Source organism: Uloborus diversus, chromosome 8 (genome assembly GCF_026930045.1).
Source record: "Uloborus diversus isolate 005 chromosome 8, Udiv.v.3.1, whole genome shotgun sequence".
Lineage (NCBI taxonomy): Eukaryota > Metazoa > Arthropoda > Arachnida > Araneae > Uloboridae > Uloborus > Uloborus diversus.
This window is the reverse complement of record NC_072738.1, coordinates 382,577-401,805: the sequence shown is the minus strand read 5'-3', so window position 1 is coordinate 401,805 and position 19,229 is coordinate 382,577. Positions and strand designations below refer to the sequence as shown.

The 19,229-nt window shown below is 34.1% G+C and overlaps 1 protein-coding gene across 1 annotated transcript; it reads right to left on the bottom strand.

The window, feature by feature from the left end:
- Positions 1-1,914: 1,914 nt before the first annotated feature.
- LOC129227858 (zinc finger protein ZFP2-like) lies at positions 1,915-4,160 on the bottom strand. The gene is made up of 3 exons (XM_054862477.1): positions 3,618-4,160; positions 3,114-3,269; positions 1,915-1,926 (listed from the first exon to the last, which is right to left on the bottom strand). The coding sequence occupies exons 1-3, from the start codon at positions 4,158-4,160 to the stop codon at positions 1,915-1,917; spliced, it is 711 nt and encodes a 236-aa protein (XP_054718452.1).
- Positions 4,161-19,229: the final 15,069 nt, after the last annotated feature.

The window sequence follows — 19,229 nt, the reverse complement described above, 5'->3', positions numbered from 1 at the left end:
CTTATTTTGTTCGCAATTCCAGTGAGGTAATCGGCGTTGGAATCGTGGAGTTAAAGTTGAATTGATTTTGCAGCAAATTGGAGTAAACCCTTCCAAAATCCAGGAGTCGGATTCGGAGTCAAAGTCTCAGTCATTTTTCCTCCGATTCTCAACCCTAAATGTTGATCCGTATAGCCTTACGTTTGATAAATAGTCGGATATTCAAATAATAAAACCTATCCTATTTTAACAGTTGGAAGATTTCCAAAAATTTTAGATTGGGAAAATTTTTATTGGAAAATTTAAACGACCTACTTTTTTTAAGATGAAATGTAACTCGGCAAATTTTCATCGGAAAATTTGATCGTTACGATCTCTTTTTCCGATGAAATGTAGCTCGGCAAATTTTCATCGGAAAATTTGATCGTTAAGATCTCTTTTTCCGATGAAATGTAGTTCAGCAAATTTTCATCGGAAAATTTGATCGTTACGATTTTGTTTTTCGATGAAATTTCGCTCGGAAAATTTTCATCGGTAAATTTGATCGTTGCGATCTCTTTTTCCGATGAAATGCAGCTCGGCAAATTTTCATCGGAAAATTTCATCGTTACGATCTCTTTTTCCGATGAAATGCAGCTCGACAAATTTTCATCGGAAAATTTGATCGTTACGATCTCTTTTTCCGATGAAATGTAGCTCGGCAAATTTTCATCGGAAAATTTGATCGTAAGGATATAGTTTTCCGATAAAAAACAGCTCATCGAAAACCGTTCTCGGATTCTGATCGCAACGATATCAGCGTGCATTACGCGATGAGTTTAGGAGGAGTCGATGATCGGCCGAGCAAAATCCGATGAGTTAATGCTACCTGGGGATAGTTTGCAACGATCAACGCCCGCTGTTGCTAGGATATCCACCAGTCACATGGTTTGGTTTATGAGCAGCAAAGGGGTTGCCATAGCTCGGTCTATTTTTATTATTAGTCTATGTTTCCGATCTCTTTTGATTTGCAAAGAAAAATACCTCTCGAACAGGCGCTGGAGCCACAAATTGACGCCAATTAAGAAAGATCGCCAGATTCCCAATTATCGAAATACCCCCCTAACATGCAATAGTTAAACTTCAATTTGAACCATTAAGTATTTAGATAGTACTTTAAGTCCATGAGCTCTACTATGTACCATGCGGAATAATTTTGACCGAAATCAAACCGGTCTCAGAAATAGTAATTTCCTTTCGTCGCCAATTTCGAAAATGATCGCACCATGAAGTCTTCCAAGGTGGTTACCGGTGAAACCTCTTCCTCTCTCGTTTTCGAACAGTCACGTGAGCAAAATCGTATCCACTTCACCAATCTGATTTCAAATTCGTCAGTTGGCCGTGTTGAAGACGATATTGACGTTAATTCGAGGTAAGCCTCGGATTAAGCGGACTGTTTGTTTTGTGCGTATGAAAATAGACAGACACTATTAGTACACATTCTTGACTGTGGAGTAAAGTTTATTTTTAGTAATAGTAAATTTAAAACATAAGTGTCTATCACCACCGATAACACTGTTTATAGAAGTGAATGGCACAACGGCATCAAATTCAAATCCAAGAGGGGTTTTCAAATCAACGTTGAACTAGAAAACAGTATTAATGAGTATTTGTAACATTAACTAATGATGAAAAGGAAGTTCCTTTTTATCAAAACTTGTTTGTATACACAGGATAATCCATACACAATTTAATGCACCAAAACTATCCTCTACTGGCTAAAATTTTTAACTAGTAAAGGATTTTTTTTCCTATCCGAAACCGGTTCCGATGTGTCTCTTCAGTACCGAAATCTTTGAAAGCATTTTTGGAACCTAAACAAAGTAACTCGACGTTAAATCCCAGTTATCACAAATTTGCCACTTCAACTGCGCTTGCGCGCGGACTTTGCTAATTTCAAATATCTTGCTAAAATTAATAACAAGCATTTTAAATTTGTTAATAAATATGAGATGGCAACTGATAAAAATTAGAAATCACAAAGTTTTCTCTGATTTAGTTTTTAGGCCTCAGTGAAGATTGAGTTTTGCGCCTTAATTATTAATGGATTCAAAGTCTGATTTTCTATCAAACAAAGGCCATTTTCAGGGCCAAATTTTTAAATACAAAGCCGAACCCTCAACCTAAATGAAAATGTATAATACTAAGCTGTTTACGCCTAACGTAAATATCCGCAAAAGACAGATATCAATACTCATGTTCCAATCATTTTTGAAGTACACAACGTGTTTTACGTTTCAAACTAATAAATATTGAAGTGTCATTTTTCTCTTTACATTATAAAGATTATCAGTTATTCATATAATGTATCACGAAATCGCTGTGAAAGTATTCTAATCGCATTCATTAATTTGTTGAGACTCTAGCTCAGCCTAAATATAAACAAGCAACACGAAATCTTAAAACAGAAAGCCCAAAAAGCTAAGTCTTGCGCGCAAGCGCAGTTGAAATGGCAAATTTGTGATAACCGGGATTTAACGTCTAGTAACAAAGTATGGTGTTCGTCAGTACATATAGGTATCAGTATGATATTGCCTTGGCGGAACCAGTATAAGCACCAATATGGATTATCATATGATTTTTTTTTTTTGGTTGAAATATGAATTTAAGGTTTTACCTTAGGATGTATTTTCCTAATATGTCTTGAAATGTGGATATTACGACAGTACCTCCCTGCAAGTTTCATTAGGTATTTGGTTCGTATGAACTTTAGTATGATTCTTGAGAGATTGAAAACTATAAAATGCCGCTGAACAATACTCACGATCGTACGGTCCCCCGGCATGGATTTTCATATGAGCTTTAAAATGTTCTGAAAGAGAAAAGGATTCAGAACAATGTTCACAAGACAGTGATTTTTCACCCTTATGAACTCTCAACAAATGTGTTTTCAGGCCTCCAGATTGAGAAAATTTCTCAAAACATAATTTACAGATATAGGGCTTGTCTCCAGTATGGCATCTATTATGTGCAGTCAATGTCCCTACATCGGAAAACGTCTTTGGACAAAGATCGCAACAATACGGCTTCTCTCCCGTGTGAATTCTTAAGTGTCTACTGAGGGTTCCGGACCGAGAAAATGCCTTTGAACAGACCTCACAAGAATAACTTTTTTCCCCAGAATGGATCGTCTCATGCTTAGTTAAGGCTCCCCGTTCAGTAAATGTCTTCGAACAATAATCGCAAGAATAAGGTTTCTCCCCGGTATGAACCCTCAAATGTTTCTTCAGGCTCGCGGATTGAGAGAAGGCCTTTGAACAAATCTCACAAGAAAATAATTTTTCACCAGTATGTATTTTCAAATGAGCCACTAGACTTGATAATGCAGTAAAACTCTTTGAACAATGTTCACAAGCGTAACGCTTGTGGTCTGTATGCGTCCTTGAGTGTGTATATAGCGTTGAGGAACGAGAAAATGCCTTCAAACAAACTTCGCAAGAGAATGGTTTTTCACCAGTATGGACTTTTTCATGCTCGGTAAGGTATCTCAGTAGAGAAAACTTCTTTTGACAATGCTCACAAGAGTATGGTTTTTCACTGCTATGCGTTTTTGAGTGTCTAGTTAGGTCAAAAGATCGCGAAAATGTCTTTGAACAAACCTTACAAGAATAGGGTTTTTCACCAGTATGGATTTTCTTATGAGAGATTAAGTATGATGATTCAAAAAACCTCAGCGAACAATATTCACAGGCGTAAGGTTTCTCACCAGTATGGGTTCTTAGGTGTCTAATTAGGTTAAAGGATCGAGAAAATTTCTTTTCACAAACCTCACAAGAATATATTTTTTCACCAGTATGAACTATTAAATGATCCTTTAGGCATGAGGATCGAGAAAATGCCTTTGAACAAACTTTACAAGAATAGAGCTTTTCACCAGTATGGATGCTCTTGTGCCTAGTTAGGGTAGCCTTTTGGGTAAAAGCTTTTGAACAATATTCGCAAGCATAAGGTTTTTCTCCAGTATGGGTTTTTAAGTGTCTAATTAGGCCAAAGGATCGAGAAAATGTCCTTGAACAAACCTTACAAGTAAATGGTTTTTCCCCAGTATGGGCTCTCTCATGCTCGGTTAGGTTTTGCAATTCAGAAAACTTCGCTGGACAATATGCACAAGCGTGAGGTTTTTCACCAGTGTGGGTTCTCATGTGTCTAATTAGGCCAAAGGATCGAGAAAATGTCTTTTCACAAACCTCACAAGAATACATATTTTCACCAGTATGGATTTGCTTATACTCGGTTAGGCTTTGCAATTCAGAAAACTTCGCTGGACAATATTCACAAGAATAAGTTTTTTCACCAGTATGAAATCTTAAGTGATCCTTTAGGCATGAGGATCGAGAAAATGTCTTTCCACAAACCTCACAAGAATATGCCTTTCCACCACTATGGGTTTTGCTTATGCTGAGTTAAGGTTTTTAATACAGAAAACTTCTTAATGCAATATACACAAGAGTACGGTTTTTTGTCTGTATGAAGTTGCTTGTATACTTAAATGCGATTTAAGAGAAACAACGTTTCGGAACAAACAATACAGTTTTTTGCAACTGTTGCGTTTCAAAGGGACGGTCCTCGATGAAGAGCAAGAAATAATGTCTAAATGAACTTGTCAAGAAACTTTCAGTTTTGTTCAAGACCCTGAGTGAAGGACTTTAACCAGAATTTAAAAGAATGAAGTTTTTCTAAAACATACAAATAGTCCTATATTTATGGTCAGAGTTAAATAGATCAACAATGTTAACCTAAAACGAAAGTTGAAAGCTTAAGTTGTTAGAAGCGTCTGCGCAGAACGATTACTTTTTTCCTTTCTTCAACACTGCTATTAGCCTTTTATGGCTCTGCCCCTTTAGCAGCAGTTGTTCACAAAATTTTACTGTATAAAAGAACTGAACTTTAAATTTAGGATAAAATGGCAACTTCTGATATCATTAGACATTCCTATTTTGAAAGAGTTCAAACATTAGTATGTATAAGCCGAAAGAAACTGCAACCAAGAAAACAGACTTTTGACTACGGAAATGTGTATTTTTGCACTATGTCTGTCTCTACATGAAATTAGTTTAAGGAGTTACAGAAAGGGACATCTTGACTCGATTTGTTTCGAAAATATATGATGATGTTTCTTAGTAAGGAAATTGAATACTCTGTTGCAGCTTGGGCTTGTGGCACTCTGCAAGTCAATTCAACTTGCACTCAGCCATTTTTCTTTGATCTTCTCCACCAAAGAGCTGTTTATTTCAATTTCTAGTTCTAAAATGTAAGGAAATGACTTTTGTTGCATTCATTTCAAAACGTGTTTCATCAGCATTGCTTGAATAAAATGCCAAATGTCAGTGTGCTTTAACAACGAGTTTAGTGGTAGATATCAAGTGTCCCACAAACTGATACCACGCTGTCCAGATTCCTGAAAATAAATAGGATGAATTAGAATAATTTATATAAAAATAAAAAAAGAAAGTTTGACTGCAAATTAATCAGTGGTGTTTCCCAGGATTTGACAAAGAAAATGAATCTTTCTTAAGAAAATTTTCTCATATTTGTTTGCATTAATAATTCATTTCCTCCCGTTACCAACTTAAAAATTTCAATTTTAAAAATGCTATTTTGTATAAACAAGTAAGTGAAAAGAATAAATTTCAGTTTCTTGAAGAAAATTTATTTTTCTTTTGAATTTGCAAGCAGAAGAATGGTTTTGTTATATACGTCACCCTTCATGTTACATCCAAACTTCAATTGTTATCATTGAGAGCCACATAAAAATTTAAAATAAATAAAATCTCAAACTTGGGATGAAAATCATTGAAAAGTATTTCGGAATTACATGTCGGGTAAAGGCACCAATTGTTGACACCACCCCAATTACTGACACACGCTCATTGTGTCTTGAAAAATAAGAGGTTCAGGTCACCTAGGAATTCAAAACCATATTTTATGAGTCACCATATTTTATGAGTCACACTTGGAAGATTAAAAGAATATCAAGACAGCTATTATTACGTCATCTTAAAAAAACATTTGCAAAATACTTAAAAATATTATATGCATACAAAAATCATTGAGAAAGGTTTAGAATGTATTGTCAACCCAAAATTTACGGATCACTAACACCCCTGACTATTTTCAATCCCGTGAAAGTCCCAACCCAGAAGTTGAATCTTGGCCGGACTAATAATGACCCCTGTCGTACCACTAGAAGAACAATGACATAACTCCAAAAACTACTTTTCGAGAAAAACCAGTTTGGAAGTTTCTAGTTACATTATAAAACATTGAAATTAAGTCTTGCATTCTAATGGAACTAATAAAAATGCGCCAAGACATGTATATAACTCAAAATCGACAATTTTTGACTTGTGTCACTGTTCTTCTAGGGGTGCGATGTTTTGAACAATCAACATCACATGATGAACAGAAGAAGAGTAATAAGTCACTAGTAACTATGCAAGAAACGCTTCCCAACAAAAACCGAACGAAATTATACATTATAAGTCAAATTATAGACTCGTTGACCAAATTGATCTGTTTATCAGTTACCACGTACGGCGGTTAACTAATAAAAAGTCAAACCACAACTAAAAATTATTTATTCAAAAGCGTTTACGAAATAAACGATTTTGAATCGTTGCACGTTTTTAAATGAAACAGTAAGTTTATTTTATGCCATTCTTCAACGCTTTCACGAGTTATTCGGAAGTGACTTTTGAAATCTGTATCCCGCCCAATCCAAAAAAAAGTGGACATGAGGATGAAAATTCAAATTTTATTCAATATGGTTGAAATTTTGCATACACACTGTTAAAAGAATACTATTTCATATTTTATTGAAAAAAAATTCATTTATGTCATTAACATACTTATTTTAATTACTAAAGTGGAACTATATCAGTGCGAACTAGACCGCACCAAAACTGCTATGTTGCATGGTCTAATACAGCTGAACAAATAATTCTACAAATCTATAAAGTTTCACACATAATCTGACCTTCATTAGCAACAGTTTTTTCCTAAAGAGAAATGTCTACTAATCTTCAGTGCAAAAGGTAAGCACATTTAATTATTCTTAATTATTGTGTCACACCCGCAACAAAAAAATACATTTATATTTCCACAGAAAAATTTATTTGCCTGAAAGTTTTGAAACTTTGTATTCAAAAATAGTTTACTAAAGTACTTTGAATAACAAACAGAAAAAAAATAATTAATGTTTTAATTGGAGTTATTAAGCGTTGCGGGTGTGACGTGTTCCTGTTGCGGGTCTGACATTTAGTTAAAGCCACACCTGCAACATCTTTTTAAGTTAAACACAAATGTAATCCTGGAAAGTATGTAGATGACAGCACTAATGTTTTACCCTTGACCTTACCTTTGTCCTTTGACTTATTTGTCTGAACCTCAGTTAATTCAAAAATTAGTATCTTTAGAGCATGTGCAGTTGATTTATTTAGTTTGGTGTTCTATATTATTGGTTCTCCTAAGAAACATTTTTGTATTTCTTGATTTATAATTAAGACAACTATTCAATAAGGTTTTTTTTTTAAATAAAACTTAAAAAAACCAAAAAATTATTTTATCTTTTTTAATATGTATAAAAATGTATAATTTTGCTTTCAGCATTTGGCTTTTTTCCTCTTTACTTACAAATAATGTAATATTAGGGACAGATTATTTTTTACTTCAAATTCAAAATAAATATAAAGAAATAATAAAAATAGTAATGAAACTGTTATTAAAATATTTATTAACTTTGTATAAAATGTTGGCTAGTTAAAGTTTTAAATGAATCAAAATGTAACGTTTTTAATTTCATTTGGGGTTAAAAAAATTCAAAGAATTTCAAAAAAAATAATTTAACATGTTCAACATTATATTTTTGGACTTGTAGTGCTTTATTTATTCACTTTACACATTTTTTTTTTTTTTTTTGCAGAATGAACAGCACTGAAAGATTCCGAAATCATCGTAAAAAGATGAAAGAAAACTCTGCTAAATATTCAGAATATTTTCAAAAAGGGAAAGAAACAAAGCAAGAAGAGAAATAAAGAAGAAACTACTTAAAAGAAGTACATCTGTGGTCAAGAAAGAAAAGAAAATGTAGAAACAAAAACAGAATGAGAGGCAGAGGAAGTGTAGACAGAGAAAGAAGTCTTCGACAAAAGGTGCCACTACATCTCCAGCTGTAGAAGCAGAGTCAATGGGAAGTTTTCGAAGAGCTCAAACCTTCGTTAATGCAATCCATAGACAGGTACAATCTTCTGTTAATGTCATACGGCCATAAAGACTACAACAGTAAAATTGCATGGTCATACTTTGCAAGGTCTCATGGAAAAGAAGCCGTGGTTGGTGTTGGTGTGGTAACAAAAAAAACGGTGTCACTTGCTGTTCTACAGCGTAGAGCAACAGTCTATTCTGCATGGGATTTTGCCATTCGAGCAGAAAAGGCTCTTAAAAAATCAGAGTACTTTATTCTGCCGAGAGCGACATCACAGAAGATGCTGTAAAAATGCTTGACGGACGCTGCCGCCATGTACAAGCTGTACCAAACTTACAATCACCATGTTGTACCGATCGATTACACCATGTTGTACCGATCGATATGGGTACAATTCAAGTGGCACTAACTGCAGAAAGTGCACTGAAGGTAGTTTCATTCCTGCCTCAATCGGAAACGAACTCCCTTGGTAATATAAATGCCATTGGAGATTTTGTAGAATTAGTTTTGTTTTCTACCTCAAAAAAAAGCAAAGAAAATTTTGTTGGTCAAATCAAGCAAATAGATGGAGAAGACATACAAGTAGAATACTTGAAAAAAAACTTCAGAACATGTATGCATCTGGCCCAATCAGCTGGACATATCATGGAAGAAACAGAACGTTGTTATAAGAAAATTAATACCCCCTGAAATTATCAATTCTGGATTGGAAATAAGATTTATGTAAAAAACTGTTCCTTAGTTATTTGCAATTTCTCTTATTTATTACTGTGCTAATCATAAAATGTCTGATTGATAACTATTTGTGTATGTTGTTATTTTATTGGCCACACAAGTCACACCCGCAACGGGCTGTCACACCCGCAACGGTAACTTTGAATATTTTTTACAGTGAAAATAATTGAGTGAGTATTTAAATTTTTTTATAGAATAATTAATTGAGTATTGCTGTCTAACATTAAAAAAAAACCAGTTCGATCGGTTGATATAACTCACAGAGTTTTGAATGTTTTGATCGCAAGGTGAAAATGCATGTCCTTTTTACGTCACACCCGCAATGGCTAGAAATTATTTTTTTTAAAAATAAATAAAATATCAATCAACTTGCAAATTGGCATCAATGTACCTGCAAGTAGTCTTTATTGAAAAATATAGAAATTGAAATCTATACTCTAAAATATTTTTGCTGATGACTAATTTAGTTAGTGTAAATGTCACACCCGCAACTTTGGATTGGGCGATCCAGCATTGCTGGAGCAGTTAGTTCGCTCTAGTTCCGAACTCCGGGGACGTCAACTCTTCTCCTTAATGCATGTGATATTGAAATTTCATCCTCGGAAGATGAACTTTCTTCGGAATCGCTAGTATTTTCAAGTAACTCCTGAGCTATCTACAATATTACGTTACTGTTGTCCGCCATGTTGTTATCGGATTTATCGTCCCAGATGTCCCAAGTGATGTTCAGAGCACAACTGCTCGGGCTCTTAGACCATCGAGATTCAATGATCTAAGATCGGGCTCTGCCCTTTAAGTTATAAAAGACGTCATGGCTGGGACATTTGGGCGGCTCGTGCTAGTTCTCTGAACCATAGACTAATAATAAGAATAGACCGAGCTATGGCAACCCTTTAGCTGCTTATAAACCAAACCATGTGACTGGTGGATATCCTAGCAACAGCGGGCGTTGATCATAGCAGACGATCAACGCCCGCGAGAAATAAAATCAATAGAATTGATGGAACATGGAAGAATGATCTTTTATGGAGTCCGATTAGTGAATTTGTTATTCTAAGTTGTAAATATTTTGTTAATATAGTGAGTTTTTCGTTTAGATAGTACTGTGCATTTTCTTCAGTCAATTTTAATAACTCTCTAAGCAATTAAAGATGCAAGCGCCCAAAAAGAATCGGCAAACGGTAAGATTTTTACATACAATTTCAATTTAAGATACCGATTAGTACATTTTTGCGTTAACGCAAAACGTTTACGCCATTACGTTCACGCCAACGCTGACGTAGCAACTCCAAATGAAATAAAAGTTACTGAAAACTGTGATCAAAAATTAATTACTAATGTCCAAATAATGCATAACTAAAAGAAAAACAGTTCAATCTCTGCACCTAGAAAAAAAAATTATAATGAAAACACATTACGTCTTAAAATGCATGTCGCTTGCCAAACTATAGATAATATTGCCATCTAGCAACCATGCTGCCAAAGTTTTCGACAAGCCTCCCACCAGTCACATGATGTATCCATGAACCAATTTTTTCATCAGCAAGTCTGGGAAAGCTCGGTATACTCTTATTACTAGTCTATGCTCTGAACACATCCCTTTGATTTAAAATAGAATTTTACGCCAATTCAAAAACAATAAATTCATTATAAAGTGTCTTATTGGTGAAAAGTAAATGCACTTCCACTGTGCTGCAAAAGAAGACCCTTCAAATTGCCTCTGAAATTCTTGCTGATTTTTATGCAAAAATTGGAAATGGCGTCTCATTTTTTTAAGCACTTTTAGTATACTAGGACTGATTGTAACGGAAAAATCTCAGGCCTGCGCCTGCTTATATCGCATCAACTAGGCCACTTAAGAGACTTCGGGATTTCAATAAATAATTTGCTTAATCTTTAGGTTCAACTTAACGCTAAAAAAATCAATTCTAAATTTAAATTATTATTTTGGTTAGGATGGAAAACAGAAAATTTCATGTAATTTCCCCATTAAATATTTAAATATTAAACCCATTGTTACAAATTTTGTTGCCTTACAACAGCAATATCACAAGTAATCAAAATAAAAATTTTGAATCAAGGCCTCTCAGGAGCAAGCATGAAATTTATCCACTGTCATTGCTTTCTTAAGATTTTTATCCCCATCTATGCCGATAATCGAAAACGGGTCTAAGTAAAGACACACATTAGGATCTTTATCAAAAGTTAGTAACTTGTATGCTGTGAAATATAAATTAGTTTCGCAAACCTTTATTATTTAAATGGATCTAACTAAATTATCACTCAAACAAATCCTAGAGAGGAACCATGATTAATTTTTAGTGCCAAATGCTTAAAGTTTTAGACAGGTAGTTTTTTTTTCCTTTTAGTATGAAGCATTTATATAGAAAGAAAGAGATGAAATTTCGTGATGGAAGCATTATTCTATATGTACAGTCTTGAGCAAAGAAGAGACCGAGGGGACATGATTCAGTTGTTTAAATTTATTAAAATGAAAGATGTTACGGGGCTGAAGTTTAGCACTGGAAACAGGACAAGGGGTCATTGTTTTAAGCTATTTAAATCTCAGGCTAACATGGATATTAGGAAAAATTATTATTTTAGCAGGGTAGCGGAACCTTGGAACAGCTTACCGGAAAAGGTGGTAATGAGCAAGGGAGTAGATAGTTTTAAGAGGGCCATTGATCTTCACTGGGGATTGTAAATTGACCAGGACCAGTCTAGCTGGGCCCAGAGCCTGTCGCTGGTCGTCACTTTTGTATTTGTATTTGTATATCTGAAATACATTTACACTAAAAATTATAAAAAAATAGATAATCGGGTGTCACCCATCTGGGGCGAACGTAAAGTAGAATTGCAAGATTTTGAAAAAATAAATAAATACATCAATTCAGGAAATGTCCCCGAATAATTAAAATTATATTTCCTCGATGAAACTCAGTTGCATCACCAGGGGGCACAGTGTTTCGATTAGTACAAGCTAAGTTGACAAATGTCACGTTCAAAATTCTAAACTTTGGTTTTGGGATAATGCAAACAATAAACCAAAACATGATACTTAGTTATTTGTTTATGTCTAACTCCCTTTCGTCACGTGAGAAATAAGGTTCAATGGTACGTATCAGTTTCTAATAGAATAAATCAATTGAATTCCAGACATAATTTCATCACACAAAATTTAAGTGTTCCAAATTTCATATGATTTTATTGTTCAAGATGGATATTATTAAAACTAGTAAGTGTTTTTTTTTTCCTAATTTAATTAATCTATTTACTAGTTAAACAATGTTAAATTTTTTTAAAAAGATAAAAGAAGGATTTTTACCCGTTTCAAAACTTTCAAGTGATTGTAATGGCTCGTACCCATTTGTACCCGGTCTAAATTTTCTGTACATACCAGCTGCAGCTTTCAAATTATTAATAAGACGTATTACAGTCAGCACACTCGAGTACAACATATTTTTTTATTCAAAGCTTTGGGTGCTTCAATCATTCTTCAAAAGAAGTCCCTACTCGAAAGAAAGTACTCTAGAGGAAAAAAAAATATGTTGTACTCGAGTGTGCTCACTATAATACGCCTTATTAATAATGGCAAAAGTACAGCTATTATATACAGAAAATTTAGCTTAGTTAACAAACGGGTAAAATCATTGCCATCACTTGAAAGGTTTTAAACAAGCAAAAACCTCCTTCTTTTAATGTTCCCTCCTTCTTAAATATTCGATACGTCGAATTGTATTTCATTGCTGTCGTCAAAAGTTCTTCGCTGAAGTAACTCCATAAATCGAAATCGTGTTTTTTTTTTTTTTAAATCCTCAAAAAGTATGAACAAAAAAAAAAAAAAAAAGAAAAAAATAAATTGGCGCCACTGCATTGCATTGCATTAAAATGTGACTAGACAAAGTGGATCTAATAAGTCTCTAAAACCGATTATTTGTTTATAATTTGGCAAGGTTTTTTTTTTTTTTTTTGAGCAATCACGATTGCTTATTGTTCTCATTTGACTGTTTTGATGTCCCTTGATTTTATTTTCCCACCGCCACCCTCTGCAGCATCACTGTCGACCGGGTCCTCACGATGCTGCTCCTATAGCGAAAGCCGTCTCCAGGTTGAATCCATGTCCTACACACGCATACATACACATACACACACTCAAACACATACACACAACTACCCACACATTCATGTCTGCAGACAGACACAAACACGTATGCGTACACACACATACACATACCCCCCCACACACACACATTCATATGCACAGCTACCCCCACACTTATGCCAGCACACAGACACAAACACACATGCCTACACACACATACACATACCCCTACACACAAACACACATACCCCCACACACAAACACACACGCCTACATACGCACACTCAAGATTGCGAAAAACATAATTTGAATTCAAGATGTCAAAATTCAAATTAATTTAAAAAAAAAAATTTAAATTATTGTTGACTTCATTTCCTTCGGTAGAAATGAAAACTCTGCACAGGGAAACCAAAGCTCCAGTTTAGTGCAGCCAAAAATGAGACAGAAAAAATTACAGGGAGGGGTGCCTATAGTCGAGATTATGGAAAAACACCACTTTTTGCGTAAAGGGAGGGGAAGAGGAGGATGTGGGGGTTACTAAATGGAAGAGCTATTTTCTGGATTTTGTGGTGATCAACGCAGCTGCTGGTCTTTCCAAGACTGGTTTTTTGCTTTCGTTGCAATGGAAAGCGAATGTTTGTGGTGCGTTGAATTGACTCCTGAACGGTTAGGATAGAACTTTAAAGTTGGCTAATAAAAAATTTAAAATTTTAATCTTCCAAGAAAAAGTTGAGTTGATTCGACTGTGGGGCAGAAAAGAAGGAAAATGCGTTGAAAATTGCCTCCCAAGTTTTCAGTAATTTTAAGCAAAAAAAAAATAATAATAATAATAAAAACCCGTTTCTTTTGAACATACAAGAAAAAAAAAGCAAGAAAAGCAGCAGATGTGTTACGCATTTTTACAGGATCTCTTCCGAATGCTCTCAGCTCCCTCTTGATGCTTTAACCCTCTCGGCACCCTGAGCCTCATGTGAGGCCCCTACTTCTTACCTCATTTTTCGGGCAAGTAAGTACGTAATTCTTTTTTTTTTTCGTCGGTGACTTCACTTATTCATATAGATCACATATGAGGCTCTTAAATGGTTTCAGAAATCGTTCTTAGATGGCAGTATGGAGTTTTATTCCTCATAGTATTGATTTCAAGCTCTGCTGTCGTTGAAGATAAACTAAATCAGGATATTAGCTGCTGTGCAACATTTTCAATGGTAAGTAAATATTTTTTTTTTTTTTTTTAAACCTTTTCAATATTATGAGCATACCATTTAATTAGTTCTAAACCAAGTATTTTTTGTTAAAATGGAGTAAATGTAACGAGTCTCATATGAGGCTTAACGTTACTTACGGTTGCATTTGTGTGGCTTACATAGCAACTGTTCTGCGCTGGCCTTAGAAGAATAATATGTGTTATAGACGAGTATTATTGTGTTAAATCGGTCATACTTCAAGATTGTGAATCAAAATTTATGAAAATCTTAATTTTTAAATGCATAAAAATTAATTTTATGTGTTTTATAGACAAATGGATGAAGATGCTAATGCTAATGCTGTACCTGGTACATCAAGGACACTAATCAGAGAATCACACCAGTAAGAAATAGGTAAATGTTGAACCAGATTGTTATTATTAGAATTTTTGATAGAAGCATTATATATAATATAACCATTAGTTTCGCTTTTTGATCACATTTACTTTATAATTAATTCTTCAAATTTTCAGTAATTCAGCCTTCATTTCACTATTTTTTATCAAACAACTAATATTTGAAAAAAGTAAATAAAAATCAATTGAAAAATTAGGTTCAGAATTCTAGCTTTTTGGTCATTTTGGCAGTTTTGTAATATGTGTTTCTATGAATTTTCTAAACAAGTTTCCCTATCTCTTTCAGAAAAAAGGCTGCTATACAAGAAGAAATAAATCAAATACTCTTCGGAAGTGACTCTGAAGATGATTTACTATCGGATTCAGAAGACGAACTTTGGTTACCAGAAACCCAAAAGGTTTCAGAAGCATTGGAGAAGGTTACAGATGAGAGTGAAGAAAAAGACCCGGATGATGAAATCAGAAGTACAACTACTCTACCTATAAAACTAGCAATTCCAAACCAAAGTCGCAAAGTTTTGTGGTTTGCCGAGAAAGAAAATGCTTTGAAGGAGAAAATTCCTGACTTTACAGGGAAGAAAAGAGTGAAAGTACAAGCAGCAGTCGAGCTGAGAAAGGATGGTAGCAACTATTACTCTGCAAAAACAGATAAAAAGTATGCAGCCAAATGCCACTTGCATGGCTGTTTGAAAAAACTAGATACATTTGTGAAAAATGTAAAGAGCCTCTATGCCCTGAATGCTTTGCAGCATTTCATTCCAGATAAAAAAAATTTGTTTAATTTTGTTCGATTTCTTTCTCTTTTTACTTATAATTTTATTTAAGAATAAAAGAATTTTTTTAAACACAAAATATAGACTTTATTTCGAGGATGCAATCAAATTGCATCAGAGTACACATACAACCCTTGAGTACGTTAAGCCTCATATGAGGCTCGTAAAAATAATTAGGAAGGAGTGCAGGTAAGAAAAAAAAAATTTTCAAATTAAATATAGAGGCATTTTGTATGTGTTGAGAAGAATATATTTTTTTTCCACTTTTATTATATTCTGGTGCTGAGAGGGTTAAAAGTATCCTAGGACTATTTAATGAACAAACAAATGTTTGCTCAAAGCAATGTTTGATAAGAGTTTGTTTGTTTGTTTGTTTGTTTGTTTTTTTTAATAAATTTTTTGGTACGCAAAAATTGTTTGAACCAAACATATTGGACATCACAGAGGTTGCCTTTGCAAAACAGTCAAAGGACTTGGAAACGCGCCAATGCACACCAAAACCAGGGAAGATTTTAATAATTGAGAATATGGCGATCTATGTTCATTGGACTCGATTTTTGGCTCCAGCGTCTACGCGAGAGGCATTTTTTGCTGCAAATCTAAACAAAGAGAACAGAAACATCTATTCACATAGAGCTGCTATAAATCATGAGGGTTACTAAAATAAAATTTAGTTACGCCAAAAATTAGACGACCGCGGCAGATTCCCAATTATCGGAATATCCCCCAAAACTAATATCTAGCTAGCATTTCACAAATACTTGAGAAGGTTATGCTCATTTTCTTTAAAAAACAAAAAAAGAAAAAAAAATTTAAGCAACTTAAGTTTGGATTTGTATGTAGGGTAAATGCAGGATCCTTTATAATATATATGCGCATAACATGTTACCATGGTTATCAGTTAGCAAATTACATAGCAGGAAAGTAATTGTTAATTTGTAATTCTAAAAGTGCCTAATTAAATATTAAACATTGGTCAGAAAAAAAAGAAAATGTCTTATGACTGTGCACCGACTAATGCATAGTTTTTATTTCTGAATCATAATACTGAGTGAAGAAGAAGAACGAGTAAAACAGCTAATGCTAAATTAACTACACTAAAGAGTGATAAAAATGTAAAATGAAGTCTTAAATATAAGTAATGAAATAAACCTTAATTTTAAGTCTACATATTGTAATAATAAGATAAGAAAATAAAGAGTAATATGTGGTTGCATTTACTATTTCTAAGACTTTAGTTTGTGCCAGGGTTGGCTTTCTGCCGGCAGAAACTAGTTTTTGCCAGTTTCTGCCGTGCCAGTGGCAGAAACTGGTTATAACCGGTTAAAACCGGCAGAAACTGGCAAAAACTTAAAATCATTTAAAAAAACTAAAGTAATTACTAAATGATATTTGTTTAAACTAAAAAATTAAACTTCATTTCATCATTGTAAAAAATAAGATGTTATGCTAGTGCCCTTCATTTAGTTCAGAAAGGGAACTTTTCAATTGCTGATGCTCGTAATATTGGCATTAATCTAACAAAGGACGAAAATCATATGGGTTCTTAGGATAGAGGAATGACATACAGAATTAAACTGGCATTACTGTTTGTAATTTGCTCGCAAATAAGCTTCATCTAAGTTGCTTGTGATTGACATTATCATATGCTTCAAGAAGAAAGTATCAAATTTTACTTCCCAATAGTAATCTAGATTTTGTACCCAATATCACAGCTTTGCAAAACAAATTGGCCCCACTTCTCGAAACTCATTTTTCCTATCGAATTTTTACCACTACCCTAGTTACTACATGATGGACCAGTTTAAAATAATATACAATTTGAAAGTTTTATGAATATTGCTTGTTCCTTGATGCATTGCCTGCTAGCTCTTCTGTTGCAAGAATATTCTAAAATTTCTCATTTGTGCATATTAAATTGAGAAACTATTTAGATTTTTGGAACCACCTTTTCCAAGAAGCAACTGCAGGGTCCAAACAATGTAACATTTGATTCTGAATTGTGATAATATTGTAAATTAAACTGTGCTTTGGTTAACAATTATTTTTTCCATGCATTTTCTACTGTCTGTCAATAGTTATTTTGAGAGTTTTTGCCAGTTTCTGCCAAAAATGTGGCAGAAAGTGGTTTTTGCCATGCCGGTTTTAACCGGTTTCTAGCAGTGGTTTTAACCACTCCGGCAGAAACTTGCCAGCCCTGGTTTGTGCTGATTGAAAATATCGGATAGAGCTAGATAATGTAGACGAACGCACACACGCTGCGCGCGGATACATTCGCCGCGGAGTTGCACGTCGTCCGATAATCGTAAAAGTCCTTAAATCTAAATATATAAAGGTGTAGATGACGGTGTTTGTTTCGTTCTTTCTTTGTTTGTTTGTACCCGATGGCCAGAGGACCCCATAGCATCTACAGCACTGAAACTTGGCACAAAAATTCGAACGTACCCCAGCAGGTGCACTTGGAGGCCGAAATTTTAAATTTCGAATTAGTTTTTTTCTAATTAACTAATTAAGCTAAATTTCACCTGATTAGGGGGTAAAAAATTCCCCAATCCCCTAACATTATATATCGTTGGGAAGGGTTTTCCTTTCCGAACACGATGATGTTTGTTCCATCTCTCTGAATTAATTAGAACAGAAGACATAAGCCACCAATGTGTGATCTGCAGTGGAGTATAATTCTATAGTATATGTAATATTCTATAGTATAGTAAGTGTAATATAGTACATGTGAGCTTACGAATGCAAATATATCTACTGAAAGAAACTTAGTTTTAAAATTTAGATATTTAGCTTAGGTCTTTGCATTCATAGGCTCACATAATTGGAATGAAAATTAGATCCTTCTACCCTCAAAGCATATAACTGCAAGTATTTATTTCTTATGATTAAATTTTTTTTTTTGGAATGCGAACAACCCCTTATCCCCCGCTTTTCTTTTTCACGTAATAGACAATGATTAGCTTGCAGATACTTTTGAGTTGCGTGCACAGATACTTTATATTTTTATCTGGCTCTGCGGATATATATCAAAATATTGGATATTTCTGAAAATATGATATTTTCAAACTCTGTTGTTTATGCATTTCAACTGCACAAAAGACACAGAATCAAGATAAATAAATACCTTTGTGCTGAAAAGTAAGTAAGAAAAAACACGTTAAAAAAAGCAAATTTGCCAATAACAGCAGACACGTGTTTCGGCATTACAGGGAAGCTTTTGGTTGGATGTCTTTTCATCCATAAGCTCATTATTTTTTGCAATGAAAAAGGCGTTCCCTGTAACGCCAAAACACGTGTCTGCCGTTATTGGCAAATTTGTGCTTTTTTTAATGTTGTTTTTCTTACTTTACAGAATTAAGGTTGGCTTTCTGCCCGCAGAAACTAGTTTTGCCGTGCCAGTGGCAGAAACTGGTTACAACTGGTAAAAACCGGCAGAAACTGGCAAAATTTTTAAAGCGTCTTTAATAACTCGAGTAATTACTAAATGATATTGGTTTAAGTAAACTAAAAAATAAAACTTTATTTCATCATTTTGAAAAGAAAAATCCTATGATTGCCCTTGATTTAGTACAGAGAAGGGAAATTTTCAATTGCAGATGCTCGTACTATTTGGATTAATGTAACAAAGCACGAAAAATCATATGGGTGCTTAGAAAAGAAGAGTGACATAGAGAATTAAAGAGGCAACGCTGGTTGTAATTTGCTTGCTTATATGCTTCATCTAAATTGCTTGAGATTGAAATTATTCTGTGCTTCAAGAAAGTGCCAGAATGTTACTTGCTAATATTAATGTAG